Here is a 13,190-nt window from a genome sequence, read left to right as displayed (position 1 = left end):
GTGCAAATATTAACGTAGGATTTAAATTTGTTGAAGTTGGTCCAGTGTAAAATATTTCAGAAAGGGACAAGAAAAAATATTTTAAATTACATTTTTGCATACAAGGTTTTTTACTCTGTCATAACATTTATTTTTTGACGGTGTCCAGCAGCAAAACAAGCCTTTCTTAATTTAATTATTCAGGGTGTGTCCAACACTAACTAATCCATGATGTTATTGGAAAAGGTCAGCGTTCATAAAGTTCTCTGGATGTTTTTGTTCATTCATGTTAAAATCATTGAGATTAGTTTGAACTTGCTCAAGCATTCACCTGTCAACACGGCCAAAGGTCATTCTCCCTCTGGCTGTCAGATTATTAACAAACTTCCTTTTCCAAGTTTCATTTTTCTTTTAAATCTTGTGGGGTTTTTTAAAACCCCTTTTTAATTAAGACTTTGCAAACACAAAATTCAAGTTTGAAACTTTTGTTTCAGTTCAAAAAAATAAATAGAAAATGTAGAACTTGTGTTTCAATTAGATATTGTTCCCAAACTATATAAATACAGTCTAGGTGAAATACACAATATTAAAATGAATTATTGAGAGATTCAATTACTAGAAATAGCTAACCAGTTAGCATTGAAAGGTGTGTCAAGCTAACAGGAGATGCTACAATTGAAACCGGAAGTATGTCTGGAAACGATTTCTTACGTTCTTTTTGTTAAAAAAATATATTTTTGTTAATTTGCTTATTTTTTAATGCATTTATTAAAGTATGGCAATTTGTTCTTTGCCTTATTTTTTATAGTTGGTTGTCCTTCTAATTAATCAGAAACAAGCTTTTATTTGTGAAGCTAGTTGGAATCTTAGGAAAATTATAGTAGCAGATGCAACTAGAATATAGAACTGCAAACAAACATATATTTGGACTTGTCAACAAAATATGTATTTACCAGCTTTGTACCGATTGAAATACATTTATTTGATTGATCTGTTGTCAATACACACTACTTCCTAGTTAAAACAGTGGAATTGTCGTAAGAGGTATAGCTACTAGCTAGAGTCTCCAGACATTTTCCCACAGCTTCATTTTCTTAAATAAACCATTTTAGGGAAAAAAAAAACTATCTGAATTAGTACAAATATGTAAATAAAACATATCTGAATAATCCACCATGAGAGTTATTTTTTGCAAACCTATTTTAAGCCAAAAAAGGAGCACAAATCAAACTCTACTTGACTTTAGTTGATAATCATTATATATGCTGAATCTATGTATTATTTTCTTTATTTTCAAATCATTTTTTTACTTCATATTCAGTATGTGACTCCAATGTGTTTGGTTTAACTGTTTTTTTGTATTATTAAAGTGTTCAATAATGTTTATTGCTTGGAATAAATAAAATCAAACAAGTAAACAAGACAGAAAACATGTATATATATTAAAACATTATTCTCATGTATTTTTTTTTTACTAGTTTTCAAAGTTGGCGGTAAATACTTTTATAATTCTTTGTAACAATACACTTTTTTAACCATTTGACAGTATTTTGCGCAAGCACTTTGTCGTAGCTGTAACAAACATGATCGCGCTTTTATTTTGAAGGGTTCTGGCGGAAGTTGTACAGTAAGTGGGTTCGTTTGGTTCAGGCAGGCCAGCAGTCCAGTCTGGAGGAGACTATGTGGGAACTCTGACAACTCCAGCCAGCGAACAGGGTTCGACTGACTGACAACATCCACCAGCTAACCCCGGAGACATCGAATCATGCAATAAATCGAAAAGGTAAATTAATAATTTATCTAATTGTATATAAATTGTTACTCGACTGTACCGTTTTACTTGGTAAATGCGTATTTTTTTAGTTCAAGCTGATGTTTGTTATTATCCTGCTGTAACAACCCCATTTTACACAGAGGCTCTCTTTGATGTCAACTAACTAAAGGTTTATAAACTGCTAGTCGACTTTGGAAAGTTTTCGTTCTGCTTCCGCCTCGATTTTGTAGCGCCTCTGCACATCTGAAGAAACTTTTTATGAAGAGTTCAACCGAGTTCGTAATTTCTCTGACTGTAAACCAGATTATAATCTACAGGCTGCCGTCTCTTGACAGGTTTGCAGTTGAATTGTGGTTGATAGAGCAGCTGTATGCGTGACAGGCACTCACTAACGCCTCTTCTCCTCTAGGCACTTTCCTTTTCAAAGATACTCTCAAAAGAAAGTGGTGTTTTTATCATGTTCTTGTAGCATTTCTCTCATGATGGAGGACATATATTAAGAAAATTAAGATTAAAGCTGTATTTTAAAGAATTTCTTTATAAATTGTTGTAAATCAAGACGAAAAAATGCATTTAAACAAGCCTGTAGCTGTGACGTAGACGCTACAGTGCCTGTGGTTGCTGCCCTAAACTAGCAGGAGAGAATGTAAATAAAGGGATGATGGGAAATGAGGGCAGGCTTACTCCACACCAACAGCCCCGCCCACAACTCGTAGGTAAATTTCTGATGAACTCTGCAGAAACTATTGCAGAATCTGAATATTTCCCCTACTATTTCTCCTTACCCCTACATTTAGCCTTCCAGGTGGAGAGTTAAGGAAAAATAGTGTCTTCAAATTCAGATTTTACTAAACCTCAGAGATGTCATCAATAGTCGCCAGTCATCTATGTTAGCGTGTTGCTGACATCTCTCCAAAAATACATAAAAATATTGGTGTTATAACTTTAAACTGTCATGCTAAAACAAAAAGTCATTATTTACATTTAATTGAATTTAACTTTATTTATATCCCAAAAGGATACACTCATCTGTTATGGCACCACAAAAAAGTCACTAAGTTGTATTAAAAAAAAAAAAGTCTATGAAATTTACTAAGTACATAAATAATTAGAACTAATGAGTTAAAAAAATTAATAATATAGGATATTGACAAGTAATGTAGCATATTAACATTATATATATTTATATAAACACACCTACACATTCGCAAACACATATATTCCTATAAATATAAATATATACACAAACATATCTACAATGACTATATATACATATAAGCTGATTTTATATTTAAATAGCGGCGTTGTACAGTCTGAAAGCTTAAATCTACGCTTCTGCGTTTCAGAGCACACCCACATGAAAAAATGTCTTTCCCCGCTGCGGTGAAGATCACCGGCGAAGGAATACAATTTCAATTTTGTCCAAAACAATTTTGGACACCACTAAAGCTTCAAATACCCCTACAATTTTTAGGGGTAGGGAGAAGCCATAGGGTAGGGTAAGAATTCAGATTCGGCCTATGCTCTAAGAAACGAGCATAGGCTAAAAAAAAAAAAAAATGGCATAATCATAATTTAAAGACCTCTTTGAGATGGATTAAAGATGATCTGGTTGGGACTTTAATATAATAAAACAGAGTTAACACTAGGATATTGGTAGTTTATAGCTTACCAATGTTTTTACTGCAAGACATCAACACTAATAAATAATAATTATTGTTTTTGTTAATCAATGAAGTGTATCTTTTTGTTATTTATTATTTATTAGTTGTTTTTTTACCTTTATGCTATCGTAGGCATGTTTAAATTAAAAGTGGGGTCATCTGGACCCCACAAGACAGCACACTGTACTTTTTTTTTTCCAATGATTTTTTTTTTAATCTTCACTGGTGTCTGTGGCAGACATGAAATTCTGTCTACCTTTGTCATGGGAGGGATCAAACAAAAATACAGGTGTGGGGTCATCTGGACCCCAAAAGATAGTACGAGGCTTAATAGAACCATGGTAGCAAGGTAACTTCCCCTTTGTGGGATCAATAAAGTTTTATTCTATTGTACTGTAATGCAAAATTACATTGTTATATGCTAAAATCCTCAAGTACATTGTGTATTTACACTATAGGAAGGATAGTTTCTAGATTATGTTTAGCTTATTCCAGATCTTCATATTCAGTAAAAGCAGTTTTGAGGTGGAATCAGTGACATGTGGATCACAAAACTTAATGTTTGGATCATCTCACGGTTTTAGGGTCACGGCTCAGATCATTTTTCAGGTCAGTAAAAAGTGGGGAAAAAAGGAAAAACAAGAAGATCAAAGCATAAAATTACTTTTATGAAAAGCTTTAAAACACATATTTGAGAAAACATATACATAAAGTACGTCAAAGCATAAATATACACTCACATTCTTACTTTGAACATAAACAAAAATGCCAAAACATGTAGTTTCTGATTACATTTACTTGTCTGGAGACCAAATCAAAAAGTAAGATAAAAGAATGTTAGTGCTGTAATGCAATTATATTTTGTGTAATTATTTAATCAATTAATTACAACCTGAATTTCATTATTCGATTTCTAATATTTTCTTTGAAAAAAAAACAAATTTTAAGGAATTTTCATTTAAATTGTAGACTTTGTGACTCAGTGAAAGATCAAAATATGTGTTTTTGTTATTATAAGACTTCCAACCTTTACTTTTACACCACCAATATGGATTTTTTCATCTTTCAATTAAGAAAAATCTGATCCAGAGAGCTCTAATTTACTACATCTAAAAACAGTAAGAAGCTCTTTTGAGCAGTCATAAAAACATTGACGACAAATGACTTATTAAAACTTTTATCTCAAATAAAACAGACATGTACATTTAAAGTAATAATGATTAAAAAAACACTCACATGTAGAGGGGAATAAATAACAGTGACCAAATGCTTGTTTCTTTTTGCAGTCACTGAAACAGACCAGCTTGTTCTGGTAGCAAAGTTGCCCTCAATTTCACCTCTCTCTGCAACTAACTGTTTAGGCCATAAGGTGAACCGAGGAAAAGTGCCTAGAAAATCATTTTCGTTTTCACCGCTGGGAATTACATTTATAAAAGCATTTTTGTTTCGACGATACCCTTTGGGTCAAAAGTTCTCCTCAGTATATCCAGCAGTTTTTTGTCTCAAGGCATGAATCAGAAAATTCAATGGTGCTGGCTTCATTTGTTTTATTGATGAAAATTCTCTCAGACAACAAAAAAATCTCTAAGAAATTGACATTTACATATATATGATAGTTTTAGAGAGATCTGGATGACTTAGTACTACAAAATTTGTAGAAAAACACGTGTACATGGTCAGTGTAACGGCATTGTAGAGGACGTTTCATGGTTATTTCTAATCATCCCCATCATTGTCAGAAATGACATCTCATATACTCCTATCTTCTGTTTCCTTCTGAACATTCACACAATGTTGGCACAGATGCTGCTTGGTAATTTGCTTGGCCATACAGGTGGCAAACATATTTGCAAAGTATTTAGAAAACGATCCATCTGAAAACTTCTACCCACATTTGGAAATGGAATGACGTATTCCTTCTTTTTCCCTTTGCCATGAAAGGCACTTGTAATGTATGAATCCCAATAAGGGCTGAACATACACTGGTGCCAAGAGCTGAGGTCACCTTGGCTAAATCTATGATCCTCGTTCTTTTGGCAACTCCTGTGTGGAAGCACAACTTAAAGGGTAGATCTGTCTCCAGACAAAGAGGCAAATTCATTATAAGCTTGGGATTGCTTCAGAATTATTTAGTAATTTGTTTATCATTTGGAAATCACAGACTTTGTCTCCAAAGCTGGTATTTCTGTTACACTACCTGTAATGTGAAGCATCAACTTTCTCATGGCCTTTCACCGAACTGACGAACTTTGTTCTTAGGTCAACACCTCTTGATTTGCAATCACTCAATGTCTGATGATCTACTCACAGAAGATCTAGTAGCTGACATCAAAGGCTGGTTCATTTCTGAAACACACTCACAAACACACAATACCCGAAGTTTTGCAGCAAATAAAGCATCTATAGAGAATATATATAACCAGCCTATGCAAATTATAACATTGACCACATGGTCGAGAACATGGTGTACTGGCGGTGAGGGGACTTGTGATATCAGACGTTGATGACTGCGCCGGCTTTATCTTTATTATGCAAACGAGTCCCTGTGTCTTCCTCTATATCCATGGCTTTGAGCAACAGACCTTCAAAGAATGAAAATAACATGTGTGTCTGTAATGTGTATAATACAAAGCAGTTAACAGTTTCAATTGAATCTAAAGTGTTGAAGACAGTTATATCTACAACTTTTCTACCCTCGTCCTTGATTGGAATTTAACAAAGATAAAACAAAGATTACCCTATATGTAAACATGTACAATGTAGCCTACTGAATTTGATTTAATATCCTCCCAATTCTAAACAAAATCCTTCGGTCTCAGTAAGAGACTGAGAAACGAGTTATTTTCCCTACATTCCTGCTGATCAGGTCTGTGTCCAGTGTAAGATGATCTTTCTTGCGTTTGCCCATCACAGTGATGTACTTATCCACTTTTTAGCATATGATGCACAGGACAGGCAGAACAAGACCAGAGGAAACAACAGGTAAACCTGTTTTGAGCCAGAGTTCCAGTTGTTGATCCTGAGGTATTTGGCCCAGACTCGCCTCTTTCTGCTTCATGGACACCTGGATGTTGTCTCGCATGTTTCTCAGATGAATTCAAGCTCTTTTTTTCTATGGATCTTCTGTAGGAAGTTAGACGAAAACTAAAATTTTCTGCAACATTGTCAAAGTCCGATGTAAGGAAGTGTCAGCCATTATGTGGCACTCACTACTGAAAGCTTCCGTTTAAAGCAGTTTCTGAATTTATCCCATCTCTTGGCTGTAAAATCCAGTAGTCTTTCTTCTTTTATAGATATCATGTAGCACCCTTTCAAAATGTTTTTGTCTTTTCTTCCTCCGAACCGCTTGAAGTGTTCGCTGCCATCTTGGATATGACCGTTCTCCTACTGGACCAGAAAGTAACACATGACCCAAACCACAGTGCCCATGCTAGTAATATCAATACGAGAGTAAAGGAAGAAGTACTGACTTCAAACAGTTCATTTGAACAGCAATTTAGAAAAAAAAAATGCTGGATAACAAATGGAGAACTTTTACACTCTAGGTTACGACCGATATATCTCTGTAACCCAGCAAAAAGTTTTTAGTTTCTCCATTCATAATGAAGTCACATGATACAGCTTTCACCATATGGCCTACTTTCTTCTCAATATGCTCTCACCGGAAGTTGGTCAGCAGACAGTCTATGTTCATATCAGGATGCGATTAACGCCTAAAGCTACGCTCACACCAGCCTAGGCAACTGGTGTAAACTCCTGGAAACCAACATTTCAGGCTTTTGCATTTAAAACTCTCGAATCCACACGTCGCTACGCAATTTTTTCAAAGTACCTTCTCAAGCGCTACGTACAAATTGGGCTGTCATGGAACATGTACTGAAAATTCAGTCAATAGAACTACTCATTGAATGCAGGGCTGCTACGATTAGTCGACTAATTGACGACTAATCAACTATAAAAATAGTCGACGACTAATTCAATAGTCGATTAGTCATTACGTTACACTACATAGACTCGGAGTGTAGTAAAGTTGAAAGTTATAATGGCCTTATGTTAGCTTTTTGGACTATTTTGGCATTTATTAGAGTCTTTTAGGTTATTTTGGAATTTAGCTAATATTTCAACTATATGCTAGCTGTTTTGGCTAATTTACGATTTCTTTCAGTTTTTTAGGTTATTTTGGAGTTTAGCTAATATGCTAGCTATTTTGGCTAATTTACGATTTTTTCCGTTTTGTAGGATATTATGGAGTTTTAGCTCATATTTCAACTGCATACTAGCTGTTTTGGCTAACTTGGGCTTCTTTCAGTTTTTAAGGCTAATTTGGCATTTAACTAATATTTTAGCTGGCTATCAGCTTCAGTATCTTCAGCTATCCGCTTCAGTGATTTCAGCTGTCAACTTCAACATTTTTAGCTATCAATTTCAGTATTTTCAGCTATCAGCACTAGCATCTTCAGCAGCCAAATTCAGCTTACAGGATTCACACTAGCATTTTCGCAGGTAATTCTATATGTCTAGTTTTTAGTTAGTTTAACGCTGTTGATGGTTAAAATGTATGCTTTACATCCAGTTTGCGCATGACCTGATCAGTTTTCTAATCGGAAGAAATAATCGATGATTAGTCGACTATTAAAATAATCGTTTGTGGCAGCAGTAATTGAATGTCAAACAGCTGAACTTTGACCAGTCAGGAAGTCAGATTTGGTAGTAACGTTTAAGTAGCGTCGTTTTTAAAACACGGAAGTGCTAGCTGGTTGAAAAATAATCAAAAGGAGAACTTAAAAATTGCAATCTGTGTCCGGCCGGAGTTATATGACAGAGTCTTGCATGTATCGGAATTCTGCTGCGAAAAAAAAGCCTGGAGTGAGATTCACGAGATTTGCACTGCTTAGGCATTTCGCACCAACTGTAGGTGGTGGACATGTCCAAGTAAACAGTTAAAAAAACAAAAGAAGAAGAAGCCACTAAAAATATGTTCATGAAACCGCGTTCTCACCAACCTTGTAGTCACAGTCCTCTTTTTTTTTTTTTTTTTAACCATAATAGGTACTACACTAGTTGTTTGTCAAATGACTGACCAGCATGTGAGTCATCATTTGCTATTCCTTCCAGTGACTTTGATATGTCAGAGTTCACTTAAAATTATATTTTTCATCACGACTGATAAAACATGCTTTCATGCCATTTTTTTATAGCTCAGAAAGTAGAGGCATGAATCAACCCTTCCTTTCATGCAATGATTAGAATGTGTCTCAGAATTAAAACTGCATCGTAGCCCTCTGTGCACCTCCTGCCCTCACAAGAGGACACAGTATCACTACCAAATTCAAAGAGATCAGATTGATGGACAGCCTCTAAAAGGGGGTTTTGTGTGTAGGCGTCTCCATTTTAAAACCCCAGAGTCTACAGCAGGCCACAGCTTTGGCTGAAAGGAGAGAGACTGCTGCTTTGACTCGCTCGCAGTGAAAAACTGAATGTTTGAGTTTAAAACATTCATGTTATTTACATTTACAGTTTGATCTGTAAAGGACAAACTGTCCTTTCCCCTTTTTTTGTGAAGGAGGAAATAGCTACCCATGTGTTTGAGAGTGAGGAAGGAGGAAGCACTGCTAAACTGTGTGATCAGCAGTCTTTCAGCTTAGCCTTGCAGGCTGTGGTTGGAAAAAAAGGCAACCTCAGTTAATGTAAATGCAGCACAGCTATGAGACTAGATTAGCTCTAGTGTCAACATATAGTGGTCTGTTTATACCACAACCGCTGTTTAGATGTTGACATGTTAAGTTCATTCTCCAGATATGAATATCTAAATTGTAAACCAATTCTAATCCTAATAAACGAAGGTGAATTTATCTTTGTCTATTTTTTCGATTATCTCTATTTTTGGTTCAGTGACAGAGAATGAAAACAGGAATTTAATTTTAGCAAAAGTGTTTGTCCAACATGACAGTATTTCTTTCATTGTTGGGTTTGTATTCCTCTTTTCATCAGAAAAGAAAATAGGCAACTTTTTAAAAATGAATAAAATTCCTTTTAGACGTATTTTACCTTGAGCTAAAACTTTTAGTTGTAAGTAGGATGTAATGAAAGTGTTAAACCCATTCAGTCAAGGTACTGATATGAGCATATTCAATACTCCCTGTAAGGAAAGTGGGAAATGTGTAGCTAAAAGTGATGCAATGAGTGAAGGTCAAATCTGTTCAAAAGAAAAAAAACAGAACAATAGTTTGTGTTTATACAGAGTTATATTTTAACCCCTTCTATTTAGGGCAGGGGTCTCAAACTGGTGGCCCGCAGGCCATTTGCGGCCCCCAAGTGGATACTTTGTGGCCCCCACCTTAATATGAAAGTTTAACGTTGGTGCGGCCTGCAAGTTTTATTTAAATGGCACTTTTACAGTGCAGTGTGTGGAGCTGATGAACCAACCAATCACGGTGGGGCATATGGCTCTTTGGGGTGTGACATTTACCGGGCTAGAAGCAGTGAAGCTTTAAGGGCAGGAAACCTGACACTCCTCTCCCCAGACCACATTCATGAGGTCCTCTTTTTTTTTTGAAAATTACTATTCGCATGTAATTTTCCCAACACGTGCAGCCAGTGGTGTAGGGGGTTCCATTTGTGCCAAAAATATATTTTCGCGTCCACTGTCCATGCCTTTGGTCCGTCGCTAGCTCCTGTTGTTTCACAGGAAACGATGAAGATGTTGCTTAGTAATACATCAATAAATGTTCAATAAACTTGTACAGTGGACAGAAACAAGGGACCAAAGATTTGGACAGTGGACGGAAAAACATTTTTGGCACAAATGGAACCCCATACGGCCCAGCCTCAGCCAGACTCTGCCTTCAGTGGCTCCATGATAAATTGAGACCCCTGATCTAGAGGAAGTTATCTATAATGAGCATGGTAAATGTCTTTCCTTAGTTGTAAATGGGTTTTCTTAATTCCCCAAAAAATGTGTGCTGCGTCTCCAAAAACAATGTAGCAAGTATATTTTGACCTGGCTAACAACAACACACATCACAGGACGAATGACACAGGCGGCGCTGACAACAAATGCTGCTCTGGAGCGGAAATGACACCTCTCTGACCTCTGATACTTGCTAACAAAGCTGAACAAGAAGGTAGTTGAGTTCCAAATACACTTGATTTTAATGCTCTTTAATGTGCTCAAGGTTCAAAGTTCACCGCGTTCAACCCAGTTCATCTGCTGTGTGCACTACCGCTGAAAGCATACAATTCTGTGCAATACTCTGGCTCAACAAGTACGTTTTTACTGGTGTTTCAAAGTCGTTAAAGAGCCTGCACTTGTGTGTATCTTAAAGGTGTGTATCTTTAAGGTGGAAGCAAACAGATAAGTTTATAGGTTGTAATAAATCTATCAGAGCACCTACACCAGATGTTGCAGGTGCTCGGATACACTTGTGGTCATTATTGTCGAACAATACTGGCAAGATTTATTGGCAGTTAAATTAATATCTGCCATGCTCTATAATTACCTTTTCATGCAGTTGTCTCCTTATACTGATAGTGGCATTCATCTTTACTAATAATGGACAGATTTGAAATTCCTTTATAGTCAATACAGAATATTAATTTACCTCCAGATTTCTATCAAAAAACAAATGAAAATTATTTTCAATAGTTTTCAATACTAGTTGGTACTTGTGTTTTTTTTCTCAGTGTAAGTTCAGACTTATCTAGTGTGGAAGTAAATTGGAAATTGCTGTCTTCTGGAACCAGCCTCTAGTGGACGTTTATGGAATTGCACTTTTTTTTTTTGTTTTATTTATGTACGTCCTTAAAAGAGGTCTCTATTGACACACACCTGTCTGTTTTTCCCGCAGATGCCCGTATCCTGTATGGAACCCTGAGGTTCAACTTGTCACGATTCCGTCGCAGACCTCCCCACCATGAGGGGGCGCTGTTCTCGAAAACTAGGCGTGCTAGCCAAAGCGGGTTTCTTTCTGTGGCTGCTGTGGCTTGGCTACATAGTGCTGGAACGTTCTACCTTCCCGTTCTCTTCATCAACACGGGAGGAAGACGATAAGCACAATGTTCTGGTGAGGCAGCTGCCTGAAGAGATTAGCGGGATAGATGGACCGCTGGCTAGAGCAGTTTACATAAAACCCCCACCAGACAGCAATGCGCCCGGGGAGTGGGGCAGAGCCACCCGCCTCAACCTCAGCCCGGAAGAGAAGAAATTAGAGGAAGAAAGTGTGGAGAGCTATGCTATCAACATCTATGTCAGTGACAAGATCTCCCTGCATCGGCACATCCAGGACCACAGGATGGAAGAGTGAGTGAATAAAAACCTTTCTCTTTATTGACTCTCTAACAAAAATCAGTCTTGAATGTTGGCTGGAACTGATGGTGTGCCAAAAGCAAGAACACCAATTGGAGAATCAGGTACATTTTTCACTGGGATCAGTTTGCAACTGACAGTAAGAAATAAGACTCTTGTGATGTGTTGGAGCAATAATTAAACTGGTGAAAGCAGCTGTCTGCCCAAATTGATATCAATCACAGCTATTCTCAGCTCAGACTTGGTGCTGAAACGCAGTGTGTAATGTCTTACTGGTATGTTCCCCCTCCATTCTCTGCCTTGGCCTTACATGCACCCATATGGAGGGTTGACCCATTAGAGTTTTGCTGGCTTTTTGTGTCTGCATCTTAAAGGGAGCGTGGGTGTGTTAAGGTCCCTTTAGAAATGTATTATTACCTTAAGAGACGCCATAAAAGTGAACATTCAATTTTCGACCTGTGGTAATTGTATTGTGAAGTATTTTTAAAGCTAGTGCAAGATGTATGCACATCGTATGGTGCCCTTATGCCACACTTTAGTCCAAGGGTCTTTTGCAGCCCCCGCCTTAATACGAAAGTTCAATGTCTAATAAGCAAAATCTTCTGTCATCTTTGATGATAGCTTTGTATTTGCTTTGTGATGTTTCAGTTTGCTTTATGCTTAAAACTTCTCATTTGCTGTTGTCATTGGATCTGGTCGTCAGAAAAATCCTTAGCAACAATTGCTAGCATTGTTAGCTCCTGTCGTTTCACAGGACATGCAGAAGATATTGCTTAGTGGTACATAGGCATGAACAAATGTTCAATAAACTTGTTCTGTAGACATAGACAAAGGACCATATTTTTGGCCCATGTGACCCAGCCTGAGCCAGACTCTGCCTTCAGTGGCCCCAAGGTAAATAGAGTTTGAGACTCCTTCTCTAGTCGTTAGTGAAGTGCGAGGATTGGCCCCTTACTGACTGCTTGTGAACGCCGTAGTGTCCATAGGAATGCCTGTAGGATCACCACACAAACTGGGTTCTAATTTTTTTTAAATGTCAACAGTCAGGCTTAGTGCAAGGAACCCCCAAGGGCCCTGCAAGAGTGTCCAAGGAGCCAGCAGTTACCAATGAACAGCACTAAGGGGCTTCTTGCCCAGTGTGCAGGATTTGAGGGGGTTAAAAATGGAAAGATCCATACAATGTGCCTGTGTCTCACCCACTTCACCCTTAAGTGTTGTTCAAGTTTTAACTATGACCTGTCACTCGCATCATACTTGTAGAAAAAGAATGACCATGAGCGTTTTTACACTTATTGATTCTATGAGTGCTCTACAACCTTGATATTCCGTGCAGGCCATTTTCGTGCCTTTTACAGGTTTGACCACTAGTATGGACACTGTACAACATCATCTAATATACGTCATAAGTACATGCATTTATGAATGCTTTAAATACACATACAATGGTGCATTCCATTTTCATGAACAT

At 37.1% G+C, this 13,190-nt stretch overlaps 1 protein-coding gene across 2 annotated transcripts in view; it reads left to right on the top strand.

Moving 5' to 3' along the window:
• Window positions 1-1,611: 1,611 nt before the first annotated feature.
• Window positions 1,612-13,190, top strand: part of poc1bl (POC1 centriolar protein homolog B (Chlamydomonas), like) — a 28,505-nt gene continuing 16,926 nt past the window's right edge. The window contains exons 1-2 of one of the 2 annotated variants that reach the window (XM_024298745.2): window positions 1,612-1,762; window positions 11,265-11,716. In XM_024298745.2, coding sequence (XP_024154513.1) covers window positions 11,331-11,716 — 386 coding nt within the window. In that variant the 5' untranslated portion in view covers window positions 1,612-1,762; window positions 11,265-11,330. Of the gene's footprint in view, window positions 1,763-10,940; window positions 11,717-13,190 lie in introns of those variants that run through there. The other variant, XM_036214245.1, reaches the window with a different exon arrangement.

The sequence above is a fragment of the Oryzias melastigma genome, linkage group LG11 (genome assembly GCF_002922805.2).
Source record: "Oryzias melastigma strain HK-1 linkage group LG11, ASM292280v2, whole genome shotgun sequence".
Classification (NCBI taxonomy): Eukaryota; Metazoa; Chordata; class Actinopteri; order Beloniformes; family Adrianichthyidae; genus Oryzias; species Oryzias melastigma.
The sequence above is the reverse complement of the archived record's forward strand: the minus strand, read 5'-3'. Positions and strand labels throughout refer to the sequence as shown.